Genomic DNA, 27,627 nt, shown 5'->3' on the forward strand with positions numbered 1-27,627 from the left:
AATCTTGCATTTTTGGATAACTGTGACAACAGGTATAAAAGACGAACTGCAACAGGAGAGGAGGAAGCACAAAGAGGTTATCTGGGAGTCTGTCATCATGGTGAAAGATCAAAAGGGTTTGAACCAAAGAGATCAGCAGTGGAACAGAAAATAGGAAATGGCACAGAAAACCCTAGGAGGGTGTAAAGATAGAATTGGTATGGGATGTTAGCAGCGGGGCTGGTGGTGCACCTGGGGAAGAAAGCAGAGGTTTCTGGTTTGGGTGATTGTCTATATGAAAACGAGATAAGCAAAGGAGAACAGGGCATGACAATACAACAGATCAGAAGGAAACACTGGGGAAACTTACCTGAGCCATCTTTGCCAACAAAATTATTTTCTTAGGAAAAGAAAAAAAGGGAAAGGCCTCATTTCACCCCTGAGTGCTTTTCAGAGTCGAGTCTCTGGGTCTCTCAAGATCCTTTCAAGAGGCCAGTGAAGTTAAAACTATTTTCATAACAATACTGAGACATTATTGCCTTTTTCACTGTGTTGACATTTGCCCTGATGGTGCAAGAACAAGGATGGGGACTGGTGGTCATTGTATTCTTCATCACTGGGCACTCACAGGAAGAGAAAGGGAGAGGGACAGGAAGAGGCCAGCAGATCAATGAATTTTAATGCCACGGAATAGGAAAAACCATTGATATGGTTTCCGATTCCACTTTTCAATTTTAAGAAACTACCACTTGTTGAGTTTTCGTGTAGTAGCAGGGGATTATCCAGAATTATCTCCTGTTTTTCTAAGACCTTATCTGTGTAACACCAGATTAAGCAATATAATTTCACCAAAACTACATGCCACAACAGATTGGATGCAGAAGCAGATCTGAGAATCCAAATGTCTGTTTCTAAGCCAGATATTTAAAGTATTAGTAAAAATGTAAAACAATGCCACTCTTCTCCTGGATTCTTTCATTTGCAGAAATATAGCTATTTTTCATAAAATATACATGATTTATGTTCACACATAATAGACTTTTTGTTAAAGGACTTATTGAGTAAAGGATTCTTGAGACCAAAGAGTTTGAGAAACCCCAGCTTAACCTTCCATATTTCCTGCTCTGAGTGTGGTGTCCCTCACAACTGCACCTAGGCAGGAGAGCACCCCAGAAGAGGTTCTCAAACTACTTTGTCTCAGGAACACTTTATCCTCTTAAAATTAATGTGAGACAGGAGTTTGTTCTTTGTTTCTTAAAAGTTTTACCTGGCTCTGGAAAATCATAGCTCCTGACTTATTCTGCACTTCATGCCAGTGTAATGGTAATTGGTCCAGTTCTGAGAACAAAACCCAAGAAGGATGCATGTTAATTCCCCCCACCCCCAGAGATAAAGCACAAATTCCTGTCTCACATTAAAGGAACTGTCCTGACTCCCAAACACAGGTCTGTTCCAAACACTTACTCACATTTCAGTGAGTCAGAAGGAAACAGACAGATATTCATCTCCCTGAAACCTGGCTGACTTCCTTCAAAAAGTCTGTAAGGAACGTTAAAATTGTGTCATAGGTTAGTAAGCGGTCACCTAAGAGCTCTCAGGTGATAGCTGGAGTTTTAGTAAGCAGGTGAATCCCACAGACAGTGCAGAAAAAAAAGCCTTCAGGTGTTTGCCAAGGTGAGTAAGTAGAGCCAGTAAGTGACTGATAAGAAAACAGGAAAGAGCCTGGGTCTATATAATTTGGGTTCAAAGGGTGTTAGTCATAACCCGTCTGCAGCAACATCTGATGCATACCAATTTAATACTTTAACAATGTGACACTTCAGCCCTATGTATAGTAAACAGTAGAGCTTTGATTTTTATGAATTATTAAGTCCTTCCCACCTTGAGCCACTTTGCTTCCTAGGGGCAGTATCTCAGGCATCCCATTCTGCTCATAGTAGCATTCCATGAAAATCTGGAATGGTGACAATAATGATGATTATTAGACTCATAACTCCTTAAGCTTGATTTATGAAAACACTTGGTTCCTTCACAAAAGTAGTCACTGGAAGAATTCTGGTTTCAGCAATGTGCTGGAAATTTGTGGCCGAACTTTTGGATAAAACATAAGATTTAGAGAAGAAAAATTAATATCCTATTTCTTAGGTTTTTAACTAAAAATCTCGGATATAGTATGTTCTCTTTCCAGATGTGAGACTGAAATAATGGAAGAAAATGGTCACAGTCCATGTCACGGTGTAATCTAGACAGGGAGTGTCACAAGTGCATGTATGGGCTCTCAGCCTTCTCTCTGGTCTTGAAGTTAATCTCCTAAACTCAGTCATTAAATCAGCTCTTTATTATCTCGGAGGCTTGGAGGAGAGGAAGTAATAATGATTTCTCTCTCTCTCTCTCTCACACACACACACACACACACACACACACACACACACACACACAGCTCTTGCGGCAGGTATTGCTTAAATATCACCTCGGATAATCATAACTTGTGAGCAGATCTTCTTTCCTGATGAGTTAGTTTCTAACCTGGTCATTCTGTGCTTATTTTTGTCCCTTTCTCCACCCACTTAGGAAAGACAGAGAAAGCGACGCACCGCGCAGCCCCTAGGAACTGTGGTTTAGGGCTGGTGCCCTCGGCACCCGCTGCCAGGAGCCGGGCGCTGCCAAGGGCTGCGGAGGGGCCAGGTTCTCCCGGGGACTGGGGCATCTCCTGCGGGTTGGCGACAGGCTGCAGGGACGGGGTGGTGCCAGGGCGGGCGCTCCCCCGTCGGATGTGCTCACCCGTCCGTCCAGGGCAGGAGAGCCTGCCAGGGCGCCATCCCCATCCCCACCGCCTCCAGGCTGTCGGGGCTGGGCCGCTGTACTGGAGCCAAGGTGCGGTGCCCCGGGTGCGGACCAGCTGAGGTGCAGCCCGCGGGGCCGCGGAGCCTCAGGGCCGGGGTGGGGCGGGGCGCGGCCAGGGCAGATCCGGTGTTTGCGGAATCATGAGGGGCGGGCCGGGGCGGGCCCTCGGCGCTCCAGGAGCTGCCCAGCAACTTTTCCCTGCTCTCACCGGGCAAGGGAGAGAAGCCCTCTGGACAGCTTCTAGAGTGTGCAGGTTCTCGTATCCCTCGGTCAAGGGTATCCTCTGTAAACTTCTGCAAACCCAGCGCAACTACGGTTCCCCGGACAGACCCAGGATGCGGCCAGGACGGACAGGGCCCTCGCCACTGCCGCTGCTGCTGGTGTTAGCGCTCAGTCAAGGTAAGCGGGGATTTCGCTCTGCATCTGCTGCAGGAGGGACCCGCGCGGCTCCCTGGGGCTCGCGGGAGGGATTGGGCGGAACTAGGGAGCAAACTCCATGTGTGTCCCCACGGATTCCACGTGGACTCGGGCTCCCAGCCACCAGGACCTGCTTAGAAAGAGATACTTCTTACTCCCCTTCCTGCTCTCCCAGGCCTTGCGTCCCCATTAGGCATGTCTCGCTTTGTCTGTTAAGCACCCTCCAAAGTCATCTCAGTGAGTGTTTTGTTTTAGGTACACACACACACACACACACACACACACGCACTCGAACATGGACATTGTGGGGATCCGCGGGTGTCCTGAACACCGCGAGTCCTGCAGCCCAACTTCCCCTGACTCAGACAGGTGCCACGCCTGCCAGGGACTGAGGGAACCCGGAATCCAGTGCTGATGGCGGCCTGCAGCTCCCCAGAGCAGTGCTTGCTGATTTTGCAGAAGCCTCCGAGCCCCAAAAGGCTTATTTTTCAACCCAAGGATGTGAATAATGCCTCCATTTCTTACTTGAGGACGAAGCGCTGTTTTTCTTCCCAGAAGGGACTTGGAATAAATCAATCGCCACTTAAATACTTGGCAGAAGGAAATTCTTCCTTTCCTTCTGCCTTCCTCTTATTGTTGTAACATTGCCTATTCGGCGAATGTAAACTTAGGCTAGCAAAAGTTCTTTCCATTTCTGGATCCTAGATGCCGCAATGAGAGAATAAGCCGGATCAACCGCTCTAACTGTAGTGCTGTGGCATTGGGGCCCGCCCACCTCCTGAGTTCTTTTACACTAAGAGGAGGAAATAAGGCTGGGGGCGGGGGGGAGCTTTTGTGGGACCATCGCGAATACGTGAGCACTTTTTCCCTGACCATTAGGCAGAGCTAGAGTGTGCTCAAATGTAAGAACTTTAGTTTATTTGGAGGGAGAAGGAGTCACGTGTATATTGTAGTTTGAATAGCGATCAAAACAAAACAAAAAAAGATGTCTCTGATTTTAAAGTGTGTGTGTGTGTGTGTGTATGTGTGTTTTTTTACAAAGAAGATAAATATTTCCTAAGCTGTTCTCCTTTGAGACTGATGTTTAGCCACTTGCTATTCTAGATTGTGGAGGAATGAATCCTAGTCCACACCAACCTGGTGGCATTTTCTCTAGGTCAGAGATAAGACAGAAATAGCACCACTGTCCCCAGCCCCAGCAGAGAATGGGCATCTTAGGTTTTCTGTCTCACCTGTTTTGGGTGCTTCAGATACTTTCTCAGGGAACCACTTGAGTTGTTTTGAGGGGCCACCAACCCTAATCTACCGGTTTCAGGTAAAGTTGTATTTGACATTGAAAGTGAGTCTCTGGAATACAACCTTTCTAGAGCTAATAGAAATATAAACCCAAGCTTTTCATCTCTCTATAATTACCTAGTATTAAAATAAGCTATGGAAACATAACGTCATTTTCTTATCTTTGAAGTGTTGAGACTTGTTATGTAAAGAGCAGTGAGAAACACTTTAATGGAATGTAGCACTGCAAGGCATGAAGTCAGGAACAGAGACTTAACCTGGAGTTAATAAGGACACCTCAGGGCAAGCAAGCAGAGATGATCTAAAATAACATCTGCAAAAGTTTTGTCCATTTATTCCTTCCTCCTGCTCCAATCATTTGTATACTCAAGGAACAGGTTTTCTCTTAATTTAAGATCATCATAAGAAAGCTCTCTCATTTGTGATATCACTTGAGGCTCCTGCAGAAGCAGCATCGTTTTCTGATACCATGAGTATTCCAGGCTAACATGAATAACTGAAATCTCTAGCTCAGTAGAGTCTAAAATTGTGTATGGCATTACTCTATCTGTATAAAATGTCTCATTCACTATCACTACACACACATATAGCTATTATAAAATTATATGCATATACAATTGCATAATATGATCACATACAAAATTCAAATTTAAAAGCTATATCTGTAACAGAGCTTTATTATGATGATCTTAAATTAAGAGAAAACCTGTTCCTTGAGTATATAATATGCAATTATATATGCATAATATAAATGCATAAACAATTGTATATACATAATATACATTCATATACCTGTTAATATGTACAAAAAACATATGTGTTTAGATGTCTTGCATCCTCTGTAGCATACATGCAAACCACTTTAAAAACATATCACCTTCAAATCTTATTTTAACACTTACATTCAAATTTGCTTTCCAGAAACCTTTTCACAGGTACTTAAGAAGAAACTACTCATAGTTTAGTCCCATATTTATCACCTTTCATTGCTCATTTCTAAGTGCTTAATATCATGAAAATGGTAAATGCACAGTTTGAGGATGAAAAAGAGAGAACATAAGAGGCCTAGATAACCTATAAACTAAATATAGGCCCTTAGGAGAAGGCAAATGTAATTTTGAAATGAGGCCATCATGTATTTTCTCCAATATGTTCACAGGTCAAGGATAGTCCTTCCACCCAAGTTCTAGACCACATCTTTTCTTACTACCCCTGAAACCCTGCCCCAGCACTCATCCGTGTGCACATCTTCAAATTCTCTCCCTGATGTAACTTACCATCAGTCTGTAAATATTCTAATTTTTCTCATTGTAAAAAAAAATTACTTTTGATATTTAATTTCCTCCTGAAACACCCTGTACTTCTGGCTTCTGTTTCCTTCCTGTTTTTCTCTTTCTTTCCTCGCTGCTCTCCCTTCATCTCCTTCACAGGCTCTCTCCTTGTCGGTGTTTGCGGAGTTTCATCCTGAATCCTCCTCTTCATTCTACAGATTGTCTCTGGGCCTATTCCCTGCACAAGTCACTATCTCCAGCCAGACTCCCCTTCTGAGTTCCAGATCAGTATTTCCATCAGCCACCAAATTTGTCCATCTAGATAGTCTGTAAATAAGCCAGATTCAACATTTACGAAACTGAATTTAATACACGTCTTCCAAAATTTTCTCCTCCATTGGCTACCATTGTTTAATGGCAGTATTATTATCACACAAACATGAAAGTCAGGAATTTGTCCCCATGTTTTCAACCTCACAGCCACTCTCCAAATTCTCTTGGCTCTCCTCCCATCCATGCAACTCCTGCCACCCAGTCAGTCCCTCATCTTATGTCTGTATGTAACTTTTAAGCTGGATTTTCTTTTCTTATCTCTCCAACCCATTCTCTCCATTTTCACCAATGATATCTTTCTAAGACACTTATATGTATCTAATTATTGCTTTGTTTCAAATGTTAGTGGCTCCCCATCTCAGGTAGGGTAAAGTGCAAATTTCTTGGAATGTCATAAAAAGGTACATTCTGCCTCTCCAATCTTTTCTTTACTGTACCTTTTCCTCAACACAAATGTACATTCACAAACACAACACACACACATACCCATACATGTACACACACTAAAGCCATCTATATACACCATTCTTTGTTATGACTACACCTGATCATACCATATTTAGTGTGAAAATATTTTCCAAATACTCCCTTTGCCTTCATTGCATTGTTGCTTTCACCCCTTTTCACTCATCTCTTCGCAACTGACCATTATCCAATGCTAGAAGAGACAATACCAAGAAAAACTATAAAGTAGAGAAAGTTTTACTTTTGCAACAAAAAGGAAACTTGAGGTAACCTACCTTTGCTGGGTCCCACCCTAAACCACCTCTCTGGTCTCATCCTCAGCCCCTTAATGGACTTAGGCCACCCTCTGATAAAGTAACTTTGCTCCCCTATGGCTTAGCAGCTATACCTGCCCAACCTCAGCTAAGCTTTGCTCTCTTAATACTAGGTCCTGAGCCACTGTTTGACTTAAATTTATGGACTGGGGTTCAGGATTCAGTATTTACAATGGCTCATATATTTCTGATGTTCAGTCTGGTTTGGAAGTGATTGCTTAAATATAATCACTGCCTCCCCACTTTCCTAAAATTAAAATTGCAGTGTTACCCACCCCATACCACCTTGTGGGATGAACACCAAGACAGGTAGATTTCAGCACCAAGAGTCAGTGGCTGTGAGGAGCTATGTCAGTTAAATTAATTCCTTCCAAAGTGGATGATGACTACTCTCCATCTTCACATGCTGACAGCTCTGGAGATATTAAAATGTAGAAGCTTGTTAATGTAAAGAGATGAGCTTCTCATGGTAGAATTTTAGACATTCAGCAAAATAAAGACACATGTTCAGTCAGTGTGTATAAAGTCAAGAACTTCAGGAAGAATGGGGAAAATATTTGGGGCCAAAAGTGTCCAGGCATCATATAAATTCTACCACCAAAGCCAGAAGTCTTGACTACCAAACCTGCTCAGCTTGGGATATTACTAAAAGATTTAGCACAGCATAAAAGGAGAGAAACCATGAAACATCACGGCTCTGAATGGCAAGTGAAAGAAATGGAAGGTGGGTGGAGTTCTTTTTTCCAGTTGTTACAGTGACCAATCATTTACCAGCAGAACATACAGAAGAATGGCTCCCTACAGGGGAGAATCCTGGCATTGCAAATCATGAGACAATAGACTCTGTGTATGACAGTGATTCCTATGCCCCTTCAGGTAATCCATAGAGGCTTTATTGATCTGGCTATGGTGAATTTCGTAAAACTAATGCTTGATCATATTCTTATAAGGTATCTACTTTATGTAAGGCTGTTTGTTAGACTCAAGGTGGAATCAGAGAAAACTTGAAACATGGCCGAAAGAGGTTGGAGTTTATTTGGAAACAAATCCAAACATGGGGAAAGAAAATTGTCTCAGCCCTGAAGCGTACTTAACCAATTTCAGCCCCCTTGCCACCTTCCTTTCTAGCAGAAGTTCATTTATTGAGTTACCATCCTCTTCTGCATAGCTAAAAAATTGAGGTGACGCTGAAGGGTGATTAGACTGGTCCCAGACATCTGGGCTGTGTCTGATTTAGTCATGGGCATGTAATGCAAGGTTGGCCAATGAGATCTGCTGGGTGACTTATGGGAAAGGAATTTTCATTCCTAAGAGAGATATTTGTTAAAGAAAATATTGTCAAGTTTGTATGTGAACTTTGAGAAAACTACAGCCATCTTGCAACTGTGATGTCAGCTAGCTTAAGGATAAAGCCAGTATATTGGAGTTGGCCTTGTGGAAAGAAATAGACTTTGATGTTGTCTTTTCACTTCTGAATTATTGGAATTTAAGACTATAGTATGTCGTGGTGTCTTTAAAATTTTCATATAATTTAAAACTTGGTTATATCATTTTCTATAACTTAGAGGGCTGTAACATAAGTTTCCATAGCATAATAGATGTCATGTGTTCACAATTAATGAGTGGTAGAGAGAACATGTTGAATTCAGAGGATGGAGAGATATCATTGTGATACAGTGAAGTGTCGAGCCTCCTGAGATGTCTTCATGGAAACAGGTAAGAATCATTACAATTTAGATCTTCCATGAAGAACCTCAGGGATCCTGGAGTACAGTTTCTACCTTTTAAAATGGATGTAAGTGATACTAGAAAAGCAAGCAACATAACTAGCAACAGGACTCATCTCCTAGTTCTTGGGGCAGGTGTTTAGGATCTTGAATAGGATATTGACGCAATGAAAACAGAAGGTGGTTATGCCCACAATGTGGTATTCAAGTTGTTCCCAGAGAGTGCAAGCTGAATTGCAGCCACCAGACCTTGAAGGGCCTTGTAAATCATGATATAGAGCAGGGGTTTTATCCTGAAGACAACAGAAAGGTTTTGAAGGGCCTTGAGCAGGGGGAGTGACATGATCAGATGAGGAGAGCGGATTGGATGGAGGCCAGGTGGAAGGCACCAAGATCATTTAGGAAAGAATATGTTTGGGTTTAATTTTAGTTTAAGAGGCCAGTTGTGAGATGATGGTTGTAAAAACTCAGATAGTGGCAGTAGGGAAAGAGACTGGAGGATTTATTGGAAAGGCATTGAAGAAGAAGAATGAACAGGATTTGGTGATTGATTTACTATGGAGGTGGAGAGAGAGGGAGAAGATAAGGCTGATACTTAGGTTTCTGATATGGACAAGTCAGTTGATGTGCCATTTGCTGAGATAAGCAATGCTGAAGGAATGCAAGTTGGAGGAAAAAGATCAGTTCAGGTCAACAGATTGAGTTTGAGACATCTGGATGTACACCTGGATGTATATGTCTAATTAGCAAATAGTTATATGTAGTGGTGTTAGGAACAGGCAGGAAAGTAAGATGGGGATAGGGATTTAAGAGTCATTGGCACCTAGAGAATAATTGAAGACATGACATTAGCAAGATGAGTCAGGCAAAGAGACTAGAAGAGAGCTTTGGCCATGGCTCAAGGAACTGCTTTAGAGGGTCAGATGAGGAAGAGGAGGTGTGAAGGGAGAGAGTAGGAACAGCTGGAGAAGTAGAAAGACAATTGCAAGAACTGGGGTAGCACACAAATAGTTGGAGAAGGAAGAGGTAGTGAATAGGGTCAACTTCTTCATAGAACTCAAGCAAGTTGACAGTCTTGAAGGACAGTCTACATGGAGTGAAAAAAGAGAAATCAGAACAGAGTGGCCTGAGGAGTAAATGGAAGATGAGGAAATGTAGAGAGTGTGACAAAGTTTGGTATGATAGTAAAAGGGAGGAGAGAGTAGCAAGAGAGGTAAAATGGGAGCAGCTGCCTTTAAACAAACGTGGGCAAGGCTTGCATAAAAATTATTATAAGAAGATTTTTTAATTCTGTTACTTATGGTGCTGCATGGTACACTTGCAATGTTTTAAAATTGCATTGAGGTATATGTATGTGGCAGAGATTCATTGCACAAGAGAAACTGAGGAAAGGGGAGGAACGTCGATGACTATACAAAACATATTACCAGAGAGAAAGGAGAGGAAGAAAGTTAGGTGTCCAGCACCAGTAACAGCTCTGGCAGAAAAGAGCCCCTGCTTAGAAGCTACAGGTGATCATGGGAAGGTAGGCAAAGCAGACTCTGGGCTATGAAATAGAGAGGATATTAATTAATCAGAGAAAGGTGAAGTTGATCCAGGTATGCAAAGAGGGAAAGAAAGCAGAGGTATGGAAAAAGGTACCTCTCATCCTCCAGGGTAGCTGCTTAGATTGATGAGCCCATTTATACATTTTGGTTTCAAACATACTTTTCACACTGCTGTAGTTATGATTAATAAGCTGCTTTTAGGGCATGCAATATATAACACTCCAATTCCAGTGGCAGAATTAATATCAGTGCTTTAATCAGATTTCCTAAAAACCAAACAAGTTCTTTTAGAAATATAGATTTATGTTTCTCCAGTTAATCTTTCAATTCCTTTTTTCTATCTAGTTTAATAAAGATCCCCAAAATAATCCTATTAGAAATAACAGTCTCATATATTACAGAGAAATAGTGTTGGCTCTGAAAGATTTTGCTAGTAAAATGTGAAAGCTTTTTGCCCTGTAACTTAGTGTTGTTTTCAAAGCATTTTAAAACATTTTCATTGAATCATAAATTAGAACAGAAGTTGATGTCTATTCTTAATTTTGTTAGTCATAATTAAAGTGCTTATATTCAAGTTTTTTTTCCAGTCTATGCCTGCCAACTCTTGAACACGTAATTTACATTTTAGAACCAGTATAAACTTGAACTGCATATTTGGCTAATGTTTTCAGCTCCATAGACTGTTGGGACAGTTAATGATTTTCAAATATATTTTACTTCCTTTGAGAGACTTGTCTGTTCTGTTGCCCAAATAGGTAACAGAAACTTTGCAATTCTGTCGGCAAAGATGCCTGCATTATTGTCTTGTTCTGAAAAGGTGACTGCAATTCTTCCATGTATTAGTTTAAAGAGTCTAGAGACAGTTTTTGCTACAGAAGCCGTATATAACCCCTGACCACTGAAAGGCTTTCTGTATAAAAATGAAGTTAATGTTTAAACAGAGCAATGGAAATAAAAGTGTTCAAAAAAATGGAAATAAAATAGAGCAATGGAAATAAAAGAATCACTGTATTGTCAGTGTAAGAGATTACTTCATTGTGTTTTGAAAGGCATGAGCAAAGCTGTCACGCCGATGGATGCCTTGAACACTGGCAGTTGTCATTCTCCCGGATTCATTTGAAGGTGGCCTTTGTTTGTCTTTGTGCAGGCCTGATCTCATTTCCATGGATACCATGTAGAAATGCAGACTGAACACAAGCTGGCCTCGGGTCAATTCAGTCAGACAACTCTATTCCAAATTGTTTACCAGTTGCCTTCAGGTCCTTTAGCCAACAGCTTCTTGGGTGCTTGGTAGAATAGAGACCCCAAACCATCCTGGATTTTATAACCTCTTCTAAACCATATTCTGAATGCTGATGCATAAAAATAGATATTTCAAAATAGTTAGCTTAGTTTTCTATGTATTTATTAACATTGTTCTCTGGATGGAGAAGGGGAAGGAAAAACCTAGCCTTGGAAATTGGAGCACTGTTATGTGATCTTTGTTATCTTTTCAGTATAAAAATGTAATAAATAGCCCTAAGGAGAAAATCTAATGCCACATTGAAAAATGATTAAAAATTTGTGTAAGTAGCCATGGTAATTAAGAAAGCCTTTTTATTACACAGTGTTTAATTTTTGCTACTCAAATAATCAGCCTTTAATATATTAGTGTCATTTTACTATTTTTTTTTTTTTTTTTTTTTTTGCTATGGTTCAAGTGATCTATCACCTTAGATATTTTTAAAAGTGAAGTCCCAGACTGAATGCAATGGCTCATGCCTGTAATCCCAGTACTTTGGGAGGCTGAGGCGAGCAGCTCACCTCAGCCTGGGAGGCTGAGGTCAGGAGTTCTAGACCAGCCTGGCCAACACGTTGAAACCCCGTCTCTACTAAAAATACCAAAAAATTAGCCAGGCATGGTGGTGGGTTCCTGTAATCCCAGCTACTTGAGAGGCTGAGGCAGGAGAATTGCTTGAACCTGGGAGGCAGAGGTTGCAGTGAGCCAAGATTGGTATCACTGTACTTCAGCCCCGGTGACAGAGCCAGACTGTCTTAAAAAAAGAAAAAAAAAAAGGAAAAAAAAAAAAGGCAAAGTCTCATGAGCTCCTGCTTTTGTTCATGTCCTCTCTTTCTTTAGCCCCAACCTCTATTCTATGCATGATTCAAATCTTAATTTCAATGAGGTTCATGTACCCTAGGAACCCTACCAATCTTCTCATCCAATTTAGATATCACTCCTCACTTGGACCCTTCCACAACAATGTTACATTCTATTTCAATAACCCATCAGAACTCGGCTATAGCTCCTACAGACTGCAAGTTGAGAAGACAGGCCCATATCATCTTCACTTGTATCAAGGGTTCTTGGCACCATTTTATTCAATGAGTGAAGAATCTATGAACCATGTATGACAGCTACCGTAACGGGATTAAAGACACACTTTCTGAATGAAGGCCAAGCCAAGAAATTTCTACTTCTTTCCAATTAGTATATGCAAAAATAATTCTATTTGTAAGTATATCTGAATTTGCTAAAATATTCCTTTAGTTGATAAATTTGTTTTCACTTCTTTGACAGAATTTGTTTGCTTTTAAATGTTTTTCCTTTTTCATGACATGTCTAACTAGGATAGCTCTGTTGACAAGCAATAAGATTAATGAAAGTACTAGGACAGTACAGATATCATTTTTTTCCCCAAACCCTTTTCTGTTCTCCTTTTCTGTTCTCATAAAGCAACACCATAATTTATCTTCAGCTTGACTCTCCCTCCCATTGAATACATTCTTTGAGATTACCTTCTTTCCTACTTATCATTGTATTTCAGGAGCCTAGCTTATAGTAAGTACTCAGAAAATGATGTATTAAAAAAGAAAGAAAAAATATCAAAATTCAAATACAGTAAATTTTAAAACCTTTATTTATTGTGAAATGTAACATACACGGAGACAAATGCATAAAAGGTAAATGTACAGCTTTTTAGGGCTTGAGTTTCATTTTACTCTACTTAGAATTAGTAATTTTGTTTGTTACTATTTCACAGACACTGACACAAGACATGAAACTTCTGGGTCAGAGACAAAGGTCTTTATTACTCATTGCACAGCAAGCAACTTGATCAGCATATTTGTATTGATACCCTTTGCCCACCAAGACACAGAGGGGCAACACAAAGGGCCCAGATAGATGCCTAAACATGCAGTAGGTTGCATTACAGAAAAGGATCACTGAGCTTGGTGAATCTGCTGTTTTGTAGCAAGTCAGAAAGCCTGTTCTTTGTCCCACAGGGAGATGTTACCTCATTCTTCAAAGCTGTGCACTGCAAAGACACACCTGAGAAATGCTATGGTAAAGAGTCATCAGGGTCTTGCATCTGAGGCATACTCAGCAGATATGTAGGTGTGTGAGATCTCCATGGAAGCAGGTCTCCCAGCATAGCTTAACACATTATTTTTTAAACTGTTGTGTAACCACAACTCAGATAAAAATAAATAAATAAATAAAAGATTTCCAGGATCCCAGATGTCCTCTACATGTTCTTTTCCAATCACAAATCCATTTCTCTAGCTTTATTTTTTTGGCAATAATTTCCTTGCTTTCATTTGTACTCCTACTAGTTAAATATCCATCTACACTCAAGGGCTTAATTTTGCTAGATTTTAAATATACACACACACAATTATACAATACATATTATTTTGTTTTTGACTTTTTTTAACATTACATTTGTGAGATTAATCTATATGTTACACATAGATGTAGTTCTTTTGTTTTCACTACTGTACAGTAAATAGTATAGTATTTTTATCACACAGTTCTCCTTCATCACTAGATTGCTAAGAGATTTTTTAAAGTGACAATTGAGTATTAACTTTAATAAATATTTTTCTGCATCTTTTGGTGATTACATAAATTTTTCTTCTTTATTAATGTGGAAAAGTACATTGATTGATATTAAAATATGATGAAAACCTGGTATTTGTGGTATGAACCCAAGTTGCTCAACATGTTCTTTTTATAGGTTGCTGGATTTTGTTTAGAATTTTTGTATTCATGTTCAAGAGTGTGACTATTCTATAATTTTTATGTTTCTTACTCTCTCTATGGTATTTTCCCTCCATATGTCTGCCTATACTTCATTCTGGTTAGTTTCTTTTATCCTATATTACTATTCACTAATTGTTGTTTCAATAGTGTGTGTTCTGGAGTTAAGACATTCATTGAGTTCTTAATGTTGTTTATTATATTTCTCAGTTTATGAGTTTCTATTTGGTTCTTTTCTAAATTTCTTTGCTAAAATGTTTAAGTTTAGCTTGTCCCCTTCACAACTTTTGTAAGGTTAGTGCTGGTTCTCATTTATGTTGCCTTCTTTCCTCTGGTGCCTGCTTATCTTAGCTAGACATTATATTAGAAAAAATTATTTGACAAAATAGTTTGAGGCTTGGGTGTATTTTTCTACAGAAAGCATTTTCTTTTTTTCTTTTCTTTTCTTTTTTTTTTTCTTGATGAAGTCCAACTCTATTGCCCAGGCTGAAGTGCAGTGATGCCATCTTGGCTCACTGCAACCTCCGACTCCCAGATTCAAGCGATTCTCCTGCTTCAGATTCCTGAGTAGCTGGGAATACAGGTGTGCACCACCACGTCCAGCTAATTTTTGTAGTTTTAGTAGAGATGGGGCTTCACCATGTTGGCCAGGCTGGTCTTGAGCTCCTGACCTCAAGTGATCCACCCACCTCAGCCTCCCAAAGTGCTAGAATTACAGGTATGAGCCATCACACCCAGCAAGAAAGCATTTTCATTTGCTTCTATTGAGACAATACCCTAGAAGCTTTGCAGTCGCAGTGTGATGACCAATGAGGTTTATCTGAGGTGTGATTATTGCTAATTGAATCAGTGCCCTGAAGGTACAAGAATTCCCTATCAGTTTCATACAATTTCAGGGCTTGATTTTTTATAAGTTACCCAGACAATTCATTCAAGGATTGCTTTACTTATGGTTCACATGTCATGTAAGGAGCAGTAGTTTTGAGCGCAAACTGTATACCTGGGATGAATTATCATATACCCCACTTTTGACAGGTCTTGGATTTCACTTTTCAGATCCTTTTTAGGATTGGCAAATCCCTTTCCTCACTGTCCTCTAGCAAGACAAAAAGTGATTCAACTCCCCAGCACTTTGGGAAGCCAAAGCAGGAGGATTGTTTGAGGCCAGGAATTTGAACCTAGACTGGTCAATATAGTGAGACTCTGTTTCTACAAAAGAAAAATTTTAAAAATTAACCAGGAATCGTGGTGCATGCCTGTAGTCCCAGCTACGCCGGAGGCTGAGGCAAGAGGATCATTTAATCATTTGAGCCTGAGAGGTCAAGGCTGCAGCAAACCTGGATGACAGAACAAGGCCCTTTCTAAAAAAAGAAAAAAGAAAAAAAAAAGTGATCCAACTGTCTCACTGAGTCATTGCTCTGAACTTCTTTCTTCACCCCATTTTCTTAGCAATTTGATGCTTTAGAAGACATCTTAAATATCTTTTTTTATATTTCTTCCAATTTTTCAGTGATCTTCAGTGGGAGAGTTGGTTAAAACAACAAAGTATTTTATTGCCAAAGGAGAAAATCTAGAGTAGTGCTTTAGAGTCACCTTTTAAAAAAATATTGATTTTTAATTTTCCAAATTCCCCTCACACTATTTATTGATGTGGCATTTTAACTGATGGAAAATTAGATTTTTTTTTCAAAATGGATTAAAACAGTATTCAATATTGGTTAGTATTCTAAAAATGTAATTTTATAGTAGAAAACATTTTTAGCCAATAAATTCAACTGACTTTTTAATATATATCTGTATATTTGCTTGTATTAATTACTCCCTTTTCTTTAACTGTGAAGTAAATGTGTCCATTGAAATACTAAACTTGATTAATATTTTTATTTTCTGAATTTTCTTCATAAAGTTGAATATTTAAATATCTTTAGAGAAAAAATGACACATACTACTCAACAGAAAAAATATTTATATTTCTTTCTTTTGACATTTACATGTGATTATATGAACATAATCTTTTCATAGATATACTCACTATTTAGATGCAATGAATACTGCACTTTTTTCACGTAATATATTTTGTATATACTTTTCCATGTGAGTTTTATATTTATAACTTTAATGCATCCTGCCATGCCATGGTTAACTTTTGTCCCATTGTTGGATATTTAGGTTGTTTCCTGTGGGATATTTTGCCCCTCACTGTAAATAATGTGGCTATAAACATCATTGTACTAGAAGTTTTTTCTTTTCTTTTTACTTTTGGATCATTTCCAGAAGGGGCATTACATGTCACAGAGTGTGTGTGCTTTTTAGCTCTTATTGCATATGGAACAGTGTAGCCATCTGTAATGTGGAATTTGCCAGTTTCACCAACATTAGATTTTCATTTACTTCTTGAAGTTTGATGGATGTAAAGTGATGCTCCATATTTATTTCCATTCTTTTTATTATTGAGGGTGCATTTTTTCAAGTTATGATTTTAAAATGCCTATCTTTTGAAAAAATATTTTTAGAGAAGGGTATTCTAGAATTTTGACCTAGAAGAACTTCAAGATATTATCTAGTTCAGCGTCCTGCTTTATTCTTATGATAACCAACCTTGAAGTGACTAAAGCCCAGGACTCCAACCTGAACAGAACACTCCAGCCAGTATACTGTCCATCATTTTAAGCTACCCATTGGGTCTCCTTCTCAAAATCTCTTTGACAAACTGCCCTTTGTATTTTATTCCCCACAGGCTGATTACAGTCCATTTTCACTTGAGGAATGGCAATCTTCTAGTTAAGATTTCCACACTTCCATGGGTCAGAACCCTTTAAGGGAGAGGGAAGACATTCTGTTTGCCAGAGCACTTGACTGTGAGTAACTGAATCTGTAGACTGTTCTGGTTATCCCTTGACATGTAACCAGTCACCCCAAAGTTTAGTGACATAAAACCACAACCTCATTTATTATCTCTCATGGTGTCTTGGGTCAGAGCTTTGAGAATGGCTTGAATGGGCAGCCTCACGCAAAGTCTCTCACATACTGTCAGAGGGAGGAAGCTCTCTTCCTGTGGTATCCTCAAGCCTCTCCACATGGTGCCCTCGGAGTAAGTTGACTTCTTGCATGGTGAGTAGGGCACCAAAGGCAACCATCCCAAAAGAAACTGGCAGAATGGATGGGCTTTTATAACCTTGGCTCAGAAATCACATATAACTGCCTCTATTCATCAAAGTAATCACAAAGTCTCACCTAGATTCAGGGGGAGGAGACTTAGATTCCACCTATGGATGAGGAGTGTCAAAAAATTCTCAGATATATTTTTAAACAAAGTAGTAACTTAATGAACTTAATGGTCCTCACAAGACCATTGATTGTTTTTTTTTTTTTTTTTTATTTTTTTTATTTTTTAGAGACAGGGTCTCATGATGTTTGCCCAGGCTGGTCTTGAACTCCTCAGCTCAAGTGATCTGCCCTCCTCAGCCTCCCAAAGTGCTGGGATTACAAGCTTTTAAGAGACCATGCGAGGCCCCGTTTGTTGTTTAGACTAGTGTTTGGGTATGGATATTATTGACAATTGGGGCCAGGTAATTTTTTTGAAGTAGTAAGGTAGGGTGGGGGTATCTGGTCTGTACATTGTAGGATATTGATCAGCAGCTCTGTCCTCCACCCACTAGACGTTAATAGCAATACACTACTCCAGCTGCCCCAAAGTGACAACCAAAAATATGCCCAGACGTTACTAAATGTCCTCTGAGGGATAAAATTGCATCAGTTGAGCACCACTGCACTAAATAAACATATATTAAGCACATTTAATGTTCATGGCAACATAAAGAGAACTCTAACTCTGGAGAGTAAGTTAAATCCCATCATTTTGCTGAGTGACTTTAGATAAGTCGTAGGCAAACAATTCCCTACCTTGCTGGGTCATTGGGAAGATCAAAGGGGATTATAAGTGAAAAAGTATTTTGCAGATTGTAAAAGCACATAGAACATTATTTTAAAAAATCAGTACCCTTGGTATGCATTCATTTTTATCATTATTCATTTATTTAAGGGACCTTCTTAAGAGACTTTTGTGGAGTGCCTATCGTATGCCCACAGAATGTCAGGCCTGGGGAAGTGGAGGATTGAGGCAGCCAGCCCCTTTACAGAAGCTCTTCTTTCCATTTCTAGTATCGACTGTACAGAATAGCAGCACTAGATCCTTAGTGAATGTAAAGTTTGACACTTAAAGCAAGGACTTTTTAAGAAAATCGCATCTTTCTTTTTTTAATAAAAGCAGGGGGAAATGTTATGCCACTACCTTCCAAAAGCAGTTGTAAGGGTCCCTGTGCTTTTGGCTTTTGCTCTAATGTTTTGTTTAAGGACTAGAGTCATAAACCAAACATTATAGAACTTAAATCTTTACACAGTGTGTGGTCATTTCCAAAGGGCCTACAACTTCTAAGTTTAGTTTTTTTTTTTTTTTTTTTTTTTTGGAGAGGGGGAGGACTTTCTACTTGCATTACTGTCCTTTCAACATGAAGACAATGCCCTTGGAAAATGAGATTTCCTGTGGTGACGTATGCGTTCAAAAGATCTCATGTGACCTGTGGTCATTTCCCGTTGCCATGCATATTCTGAGTGATGATGAGATACACTTTAGAGTTTGAAGTCTATTTACTTAGGTTCAGAGTCAGGGTCTGAATAACCCCACTTCCTGTTTGTTTGACTTCCTGGAGGGTCCATGGATGGATAATATTTTCTTGGCTTTTGTGGTGTGCTTCTTATGTGCCTCAGCAAAATGCAGCAACATGTCGTCCTCCTACCCATTAGACAGCAATTTTCAGAAACTTAAATATAAATTTGCTCAGGATACACTTTTTATGTTAGAGATGAAAGTGGGGGCCTGGCACGGTGGCTCATGCCTGTAATCCTAGCACTTTGGGAGGCCGAGGTGGACAGCTCACTGCAGGTCAGGAGTTCGAGACCAGCCTGGCCAATGTGGTGAAACCCCGTCTCCACTAAAAATACAAAAATTAGCCAAGCATCATAGCGGACACCTGTAATCCCAGCTAACAGGAGGCTGAGGTAGGAGAATCTCTGGAACCTGGGACCTGGGAGGTGGAGGTTGCAGTGAGCCAAGATTGTGCCACTGCACTCCAGCCTGAACGACACAGAGAGACTCTGTGTCAACAAAAAAAAAGAGGTGAAGGTAGGATAATACATTTGTATGCCTTATTAAATTTTTCAAGAAGTGTGTCCCCCTCAGTAGCGCATAATGATACTAATCATAAAAACAAAATCTACTAAGTACTTACCATTTGTTAGACACTGCATCGAGAGTTTTATATGCATTGTCTGACCACAATGAGGTAAACATATACATGATATCTATTTTACAGATGGGAAAGCAATGTCTTATACAAAACAAGGAAGCTGCTCAAGGTCATAGAACTATACAAACCTCAGAGGCCAAGCTCTTAGGCACTGTGATATACTGTTGGCTTTGCTCAGTAAGTGGACCTTTCAGCTTAAAAAATGCTGCACATCACAAACTAACACAGAAACAGAAAACCAAACACAGCGTGTTCTCACTCGTAAGTGGCAGCTGAGCAATGAGAAGACATGGACACAGGGAGGGGAACAACACACACTGGGGCCTGTCAGTGGGGGCGGGGGGAGAGAGAGCATCAGGATAAGTAGCTAGTGCATGCTGGGCTTCATGCCTAGGTGATGGGTTGATAGGAGCAGCAAATCACCATGGCACATGTTTACCTATGTAACAAACCTGCACATTCTACACATGTATCCCAGAACTTAAAATAAAATTTAAAAAGAAAAGAAAAGTTACAGTTGTGAAATTAAAAAAAAAAAGATGTACATCTCTTAATGGTATTAGCATACTTCTGTCAGGCCATCACCCCATAATATAGTCAATCTTCTTTTTAGGGTTCTCCTATAGCTAGATTTTTGAAAAAGTTAAATGTTCTATCAAATTCTAAGTAGAAAATAAACTGTGATTATTTGCATATGTATATATAGGTATATATTTTAAAAATTAATCTATCTTTTAATTCATTGATGTATATACCTGCACAGTAGCCTTCATTCAAGCATTTTCCTTTGAATCAGTTTAGAACTTTGAGGATTTATTAATTAAACTGTTCTTTATTAATCTCCTATTATATTCATAACTTATTGTTAGGTGGAAAGGTGAAACAATCAGTGTTAATTTGGTGATTATTATTGAACCACGACCATGTGCAAGGCATTACTCTAAGTGCTGGGGAATATATCAGTGAACAAAATAGACACAACCCCTCTCTGTTAGGGTCAGAGGCATATTTTTCATAAAACAAGTGAAGCTGAGGTTTCAGGGGCCTTCCCTGTGCACTTCCCTTCCTCTGTTTTCACACTGCCAGATATTCTCATTCAACATGCAAAAGGTTAAGGTCACCGTCTCTTTTCTATCCTAACACAACATATTTCAACAACAAGAACATCAAAAAAAAAAAAAAAAATCCATTAATCGACTTCATCAGTTCAGAGTTTCTGGATTAATCCTGTAAAACAAAGCATGAGGTGCCTTGAAATGCTGTAGCTCCTATGCAAACTTAGAAAACAGTCCTAAACTGTGCATAGCATTATAAACAGGGAGGTGTGAAAGTGAAAGGAGCTTGTCCTAACTACGAATAATGATAATTTTAACAATTCAATTTAGCATGCTAGAAGAAGAAATGAATTCTCTTATTCTCTTTAGAGAATATGACTTGATAAAATCGCTGTCATGTGAAGAGGTGATCTAGAGCAGAGCCCCAAACTAGGAAAAAAACATGGTACATAAGTGCATCAGGCAGTTAGAGTTCCAGGAAGCACACTACAGTAAGAGCTGCCAATAGTGAGCATCAAAGGAGTTGGAAGAAAGATACGTACATCCTAGGATGATCAGAAAAGAACCCAACCAGAACTTTGTAGAGAAGTGGCTTGTGAACAGGGACATAATACAAGAAATACTAACTTCAGTTATGTCTGTTTTTTCCATACATTGCCTCAAGATATGTGAGACATATCCTGCTAATGAGCAAGTTAGGTGACAGGCACTGACTTGCTAAATACACAGAAAATATGCTATTTTGAGAGAGAGAAACAGAGGGAGAGAGAGGGAGAGAAAAAGGAAAGTTTATCCTTTCACATAGAAGCAATTTAGGAAAAAGTGGAGAAGCAGAAAGTGACTTCATGAGATGGTATTTCTAGTAACTCTTGGGCCAACACACTTTCTTCTGTATTTCACTGTCTTCCTCTCAGTCACTGAGAGACAGCAAGTCTACCAGATGGTGGCTTACCCTCCAGCAATCTTATGGAAAAGAGGGAATCTATTGAGTTGTTAGGAAGCACTAACTCATAATAAATGGACATTAGAGGCAGTTGCAATGGGCTTTTGGAGATGTTCCTGGCTGAAGATTGAATTTTTGAAATGTGAAAAGGACTCCAAATGATCTAAACACATGCCAGTACTCCAGGACTTGATGCAGTTACCAAACAAAATGAAAACAACTTTGGATTGTTTTCACACAACATAAAAACCTTAAATGATACAACTGGAATTAGTGTATATCTGTCCTTATATTTATATCAGTGCACAAATGTATGGACAGAATTATCTTCAAAACCTAAAATAGTAATTTAGAATAATCTGGTGTAATCTACCTTCTCCTCGTATTAGTCAGCTCAGGATATCATAACAAAATATCACAGACTAGGTGGCTTAAACAACAGAGACATATTTTCTCACAGTTCTGGAGGTTAAAAGTTCAAGATCAAAGCTCTCTCAGGGTTGGTGTTGGTTTCTACCGAGGTCTCTCTTCCCAGCTTAGAGATGGGTGCTTTTTCACTGTGTCCTCACATCACCTTTCCCAATGTGTGTCCTGAGAGAGAAAGATCTCTGGTGTCTCTTCTTCTCTTGTAGGGACACCAGTTATACTGGATTAGGGCTTCACTGTTAGGACCGCATTTGACCTTAATCACTTCATTAAAGACTCTGTCTCTAAGTACAATCACAATGGGGGTTAGGGTTTCAATATTGGAATTTTGAGAGAGACACAATTCAGTTTGTAACACCTCCTTTGGCTTAATGGTATTTTAAGGAGTTTATTTCTGGTCGTGGCAGTGACGCTCATGTATTTCTTTGATGTGAACACAAAGTAAGTGTCAAACATATGATATATGGACACATTGTAAAAAACAAATAGCCACAAATCATGAAGCAGGATGTTGTCACCAGATGTGAACTACAGTCTGTCTCTCTGCCTCTTAAAATTGAGATAAGATTTATTCAAATACCTATTCCATTCTTATAAGAAAATGCAGTGCCCTCTCAAGATTTCTCTGAACTCCCAGGAGATGTGCATTTTCATTACCATTTGTGCCCTCACTTCCTGACTGCAGAGTGTTTATTCTCCACTCCGCCAGGTGTGGTATTTGATTTTGACCCTGGGTACAGTCAATACATTAGCCTGATACTGTCTCATGGATGCTGCCAGATGCCATGACATGCATGAGTCAGAGAAGGACTTTATTACTCACAGCACAGTAGGCAGCACAAGCACGAGCATGCTTCTATCAGTTCCCCTTTCCCCACTCTAGTCTGATGGTGTTATATGAAGGTCTCTAGACAGACACCTGCACACAGTGGGATGCACTACAGGAAAGAAACAATGAGCTTGGTGGACTTGCTGCTTTATAGCAAGTAGTCAGCAAGCCTGCTCTTTGATCTGGGGTAAGAGATTATTTCACTCCTTAGTATTATTCACCATAAACATAACGCTAAGAAATGGCTCAGATAAATAGTAGTCAGGGCCTTGCTTTCTTGATATACCCATTGTATTGAGTTGAATGGTGGTCTCCCCAAAATATGTCTCTATTCTAATCCCCCAAACCTATGAATATTACCTTATTTGGAAAGAGGGTTTCTGTAGATTGCCTTGAGGAGACTGATGGTAATAACATGAAGGCTCAAGCTACTTCTGATGAGAGCTCAGAAGGAAACGAAGAATATGCTGTAGGAAACTGCAGGAAATATCCTCATATAGTGGCAGAAAATTTGGCCTAATTGGGTCAGTTGTGCAGAAAGCACACAGCTTTTAAGTGAGGAGCTTGGATATTTAGCTGAGCAAATTTTCAAGCAAAATGTTCAAGGTGTAACCTGTTTTTTCCCTGCTAGATACAGTAAATTGTGAGAGGAAAAAGATAAATTGAAGGATCACCACTTGATGATCTGGCAAATTCTCAGCCTATTCAGATTAAATATATATATGTATACACACACACACGCTAAGTCTTATGATATATGAATCTATATATTCATATATATATATATATATATATATATATGCTAAGTGCTATGGACTAAATGTTTGTGTCTCTCCAAAATGCATGTGTTGAATTACAGTCCCCAGTGTGATGGCATTTGGAGATGGAGTCTTTGGAACATAATTAGGTCATGTGAATAGAGCTCTCTTTCTGCCTTGTGAGAATGCAACAGTAAGTCAGCAGCCTGAAACTTGGAAGAAGACTCTCACCAGAACTTGACCATGCTGCACAATGATCTTAGACTTCCATCTCCAGAACTGTTAAGAAATAAATTTCTGGCCGGGCGCGGTGGCTCAAGCCTGTAATCCCAGCACTTTGGGAGGCGGAGACGGGCGGATCACGAGGTCAGGAGATCGAGACCATCCTGGCTAACCCGCTGAAACCCCGTCTCTACTAAAAAAAAAATACAAAAAACTAGCCGGGCGAGGTGGCGGGTGCCTGTAGTCCCAGCTACTGGGGAGGCTGAGGCAGGAGAATGGCGTGAACCCGGGAGGCGGAGCTTGCAGTGAGCTGAGATCCGGCCACTGCACTCCAGCCTGGGTGACAGAGCGAGACTCCGTCTCAAAAAAAAAAAAAAAAAAAAAAAAAAAAAGAAATAAATTTCTGTTGTTTTTAAGCCACCCAGTCTATGGTACTTTGTTATAACAGCCAGAATGAAGACACTCATATTAGGAGTTTCATTGTTAGAAAAGCATGCTCTGAAAGCAAAGGGTGTGGCTAGACATCCTTTTGTGGAACAGATTAGGTATGTGGTTGCTGGATCCTCTCAAATATCTCAGCAGCAATCAAAATAGTGAGGTTATCCAGGAAAGATTTCCTGTGGAGAGCTCTTTTGTTTAATGGCATGAATCCTGCATTACCTACATAAGAAACCTACAAATTTTTTAAAGAATGTTATATCAGCAGAAACATTGCCATCTTTGACTGAAGGTGATCGAGAGGCAGAGGCCAGAGGAGCTGTTGAGAGCCCAGAGGCCTATGGTTGACAGCCCACAGAACAGAGGCTCGAGCAACAGAGGATTATTCTCAGGCCTTGAAATCTAATGGAAAATTTCCTGCTAGGTATCAAATTTGTTTCAGATTGGTGACCCTTTTACTCCTTCCAATTGCTGCCTTTTGAAATGGGAATGTCTATCAGATGCCTGCCCCACCATTATATTTTGGAAACAAATAACCTATTTTCTAGGTTCACAGGCCTAGAGATGGAGAGGAATTTTGCCCCAGGACAGATCATGCCTGGCACCTCACTCACACCAAATTTAGATGATGAGATTTGGGACTTTTGAGCTGACAATATTTAGATGAGATTTTGAGCTCAGAGTTAATTCTGTAATGGGTTGAGCCATTTGGAAATGTTGAGATACCTTAATGAATGGGTTTTGCATGTGGCATGAATGTGAATTTTGGGGGGCCAGGTGGCAGAGTATAGTGGCTCCCAAAAAGATATGTCCATGTCTTAATTACTGGAACCAGTAATTGGAAAAGGGGTCTTTACAGATATAATTTAAGGATCTTGAGATGAAAACATCCTGGATTATCTGGGTGAGACCTAAATCCAATGACAAATGTTTTTGTAAGAGTGAGACAGAGGGAGATTTGACACACATAAAGGCGAGGAGGCAATGTGATCACAGAGATAGAGATTGGAGTGATGTAGACACAAGTTAAGGAATGCTCACAGCCCCAAGAAGCTAGAAGAAACAAGAAATGAATTCTTCTCTGGAGCCTCCAGAGGGAGCAGAGCAGCAGAGCCTGCCTACACCTTGATTTTGGACTTCCGACCTTCAGAACTGTGAGAGAATAAACTTCTGCTGTTTTAAACCACAACATTTATGGTAATTTGTTACAGCAGCCAGAGGAAACTAATGCATCCATTAAGACATACAGAGGGGCAAGAGACCCATAGAGGACTGTCTTTTCCAGCAGACTAATCCTCTAGTTGTTCCTTTATTTTGCCTAAAAGGTTGAATTTTCTTCCTTAACTTTCCCACAGAATCATTCATATATAACCTTTGTGTGTGTAGTGAGCTTTCTCCAAGGTGTGGTGAGATCCGCGGCAAGCCAATTACAGCAAAACAAACAGACTAAACTACCGTGTTAGGCATCCCTGTTTCTGCAAGTTTCCAGCCACACTGTTACGTTGCTGGTCATCCTTTCTTTCCCTCTTGTCATTGTTCCTGCTTCCCTCAAAGTCCTGTTCAGCTTCCTCCTTAGTGGCCCCGCCTCTTTATTACTGATACCCTAAAAGTTTTATCTGCACCTCAGTTTATCAAGGATTTTTCTACACAAAGATAGTTTCTCTCTGAAATATAGGTATAAAATATTTTCCCCATTAAATAATAAGTGATTGCATCAGAGTAATAGTGTTTAAAAAGAACTTTGAGAGATTCCATGTAGTGGTGGTGAATATGTAAGTGGGAGGGGGGGAGTGAGGGAATTGATAATAATGGAGGAAGGTAGGATGGGAACAAGAAAACCCGGAATCAGAAGGATGTTGGAATTAGAACCAGTCAGAGCTACAGAAGCAAGGTCCTCAAGGCTGAGAATATGGTCTCATGCATTCAGATATCAAAGTTACAAGTGGAAGAATCTGCCAACTTAAAATGTAAGTAATGAGTGTATTTGAAAATAAATTTGTCATCATTGATTTTGGCAAAATCTGTGTAAATTAAGTACAAAGAAATTGTCATGGTTATAAAAAAAATCCTTGGGAGCAGTAAGGGGTTATTTATATGTAAAATATCATTACAGTCTTAGGAAGTTGAGCACAGCCTAGCTGTCATTCTGCACTACACACTAGAGTGGAGATTTCCTCAGGATGAGGACTGTATTTTGAATTTCAATGATGATTAACAGTTTCTACAAGGTGGGAAATTATTCTCCTACTGTACACTCTTGCTGAGAATTTGTAATGTTTGTGGATGCATTTGGATTTATTTGGATAAAAAAGGATGAGTTTGTTCGTAATACACATGAGATAGCTTTGGTTTTCTGTTCATGGTACCAGATAGCAGCATTATATCCAAATGGTGACTTGAATTGACTGGAAAGTTTTAAAGAACGTTAAAAAAATTAATTTCTATTTTTACTTTTGGAGAAGGAAGAAATGATTCTGTCTTAAGCATCAGCATTTATTGCTTTCTATTGTTATTTTTAAACAATAAGACTTGGATTCAAGTGGGAGGTCATGCTGCCTCTATTTAAGTTAATCACATTTACCTAAAGGTCTTGTCAGATAACATAGCTTTTTTTAAAAAAAACTTTTATTTTAGGTTCAGGGATACATGTGCAGGTTTGTTATATAAGTAAATTAAGTTACATGAGGGTTTGGTGTACAGAACATTCATCACCCTGGTAATAAGCATAGTACCTGATAGGTAGTTTTTCAGTGCTCAACCTCCTTCCACCCTCCACCCTCAAGTAGGCTCCAGTGTCTATGGTTCCCTTCTTTGTGTCTGTGTGTACTCAGTATTTATCTCCCACTTATAAGTGAGAAAATGTGGTATTTGGTTTTCTGTTCCCGCATTAGTTTGCTGGGATAATGGCCTCCAGCTCCATCCATGTTGCTGAGAAGAACATGATCTCATTCTTTTTTATTGCTGCATAATATTCCATATATATATACACCATATTTTCTTTATCCAGTCTACCCTTGGTGGGCATTTAGGTGACTCCATGTCTTTGCTATTGTGAATAGCACTGCAATGAACATGGGCATGCATGTGTCTTTATAGTAAAACAATTTATAGTCTTTTGGGTATATACCTAAAAATGGGATTGCTGGGTCAAATGATAATTCGATTTTAAGTTCTTTGAGAAGTCACCAAACTGCTTTCCACAATGGCAGAACTAATTTACATTCCTACCAGCAGTTTATAAGTGATCCCTTTTCTCTACAACCTCACCAGCATCTGTTATTTTTTTTTTTTTAACTTTACTTTTTATTGATAGCCACGCTGACTGGTATGAGATGATATCTCATTGTGGCTTTGACTCGTATTTCTCTAAAGATCAATGGTGTGGAGCATTTTTTCATATACTGGTTGGCCACATGTATGTCTTCTTTTGAAA

General features: G+C 39.5%; 1 protein-coding gene across 1 annotated transcript in view; it reads left to right on the plus strand.

Annotated features, from left to right (window-relative positions):
- Positions 1-3,021: 3,021 nt before the first annotated feature.
- Positions 3,022-27,627, plus strand: part of ITGA2 (integrin subunit alpha 2) — a 115,496-nt gene continuing 90,890 nt past the window's right edge. Inside the window, exon 1 of the mRNA XM_030927582.1 lies at positions 3,022-3,222. Within this exon, the coding sequence (XP_030783442.1) occupies positions 3,159-3,222 (64 nt within the window). The 5' untranslated portion in view covers positions 3,022-3,158. The remainder of the gene's footprint in view (positions 3,223-27,627) is intronic.

This window comes from Rhinopithecus roxellana, chromosome 3, assembly GCF_007565055.1.
Source record: "Rhinopithecus roxellana isolate Shanxi Qingling chromosome 3, ASM756505v1, whole genome shotgun sequence".
NCBI classification, from domain to species: Eukaryota; Metazoa; Chordata; class Mammalia; order Primates; family Cercopithecidae; genus Rhinopithecus; species Rhinopithecus roxellana.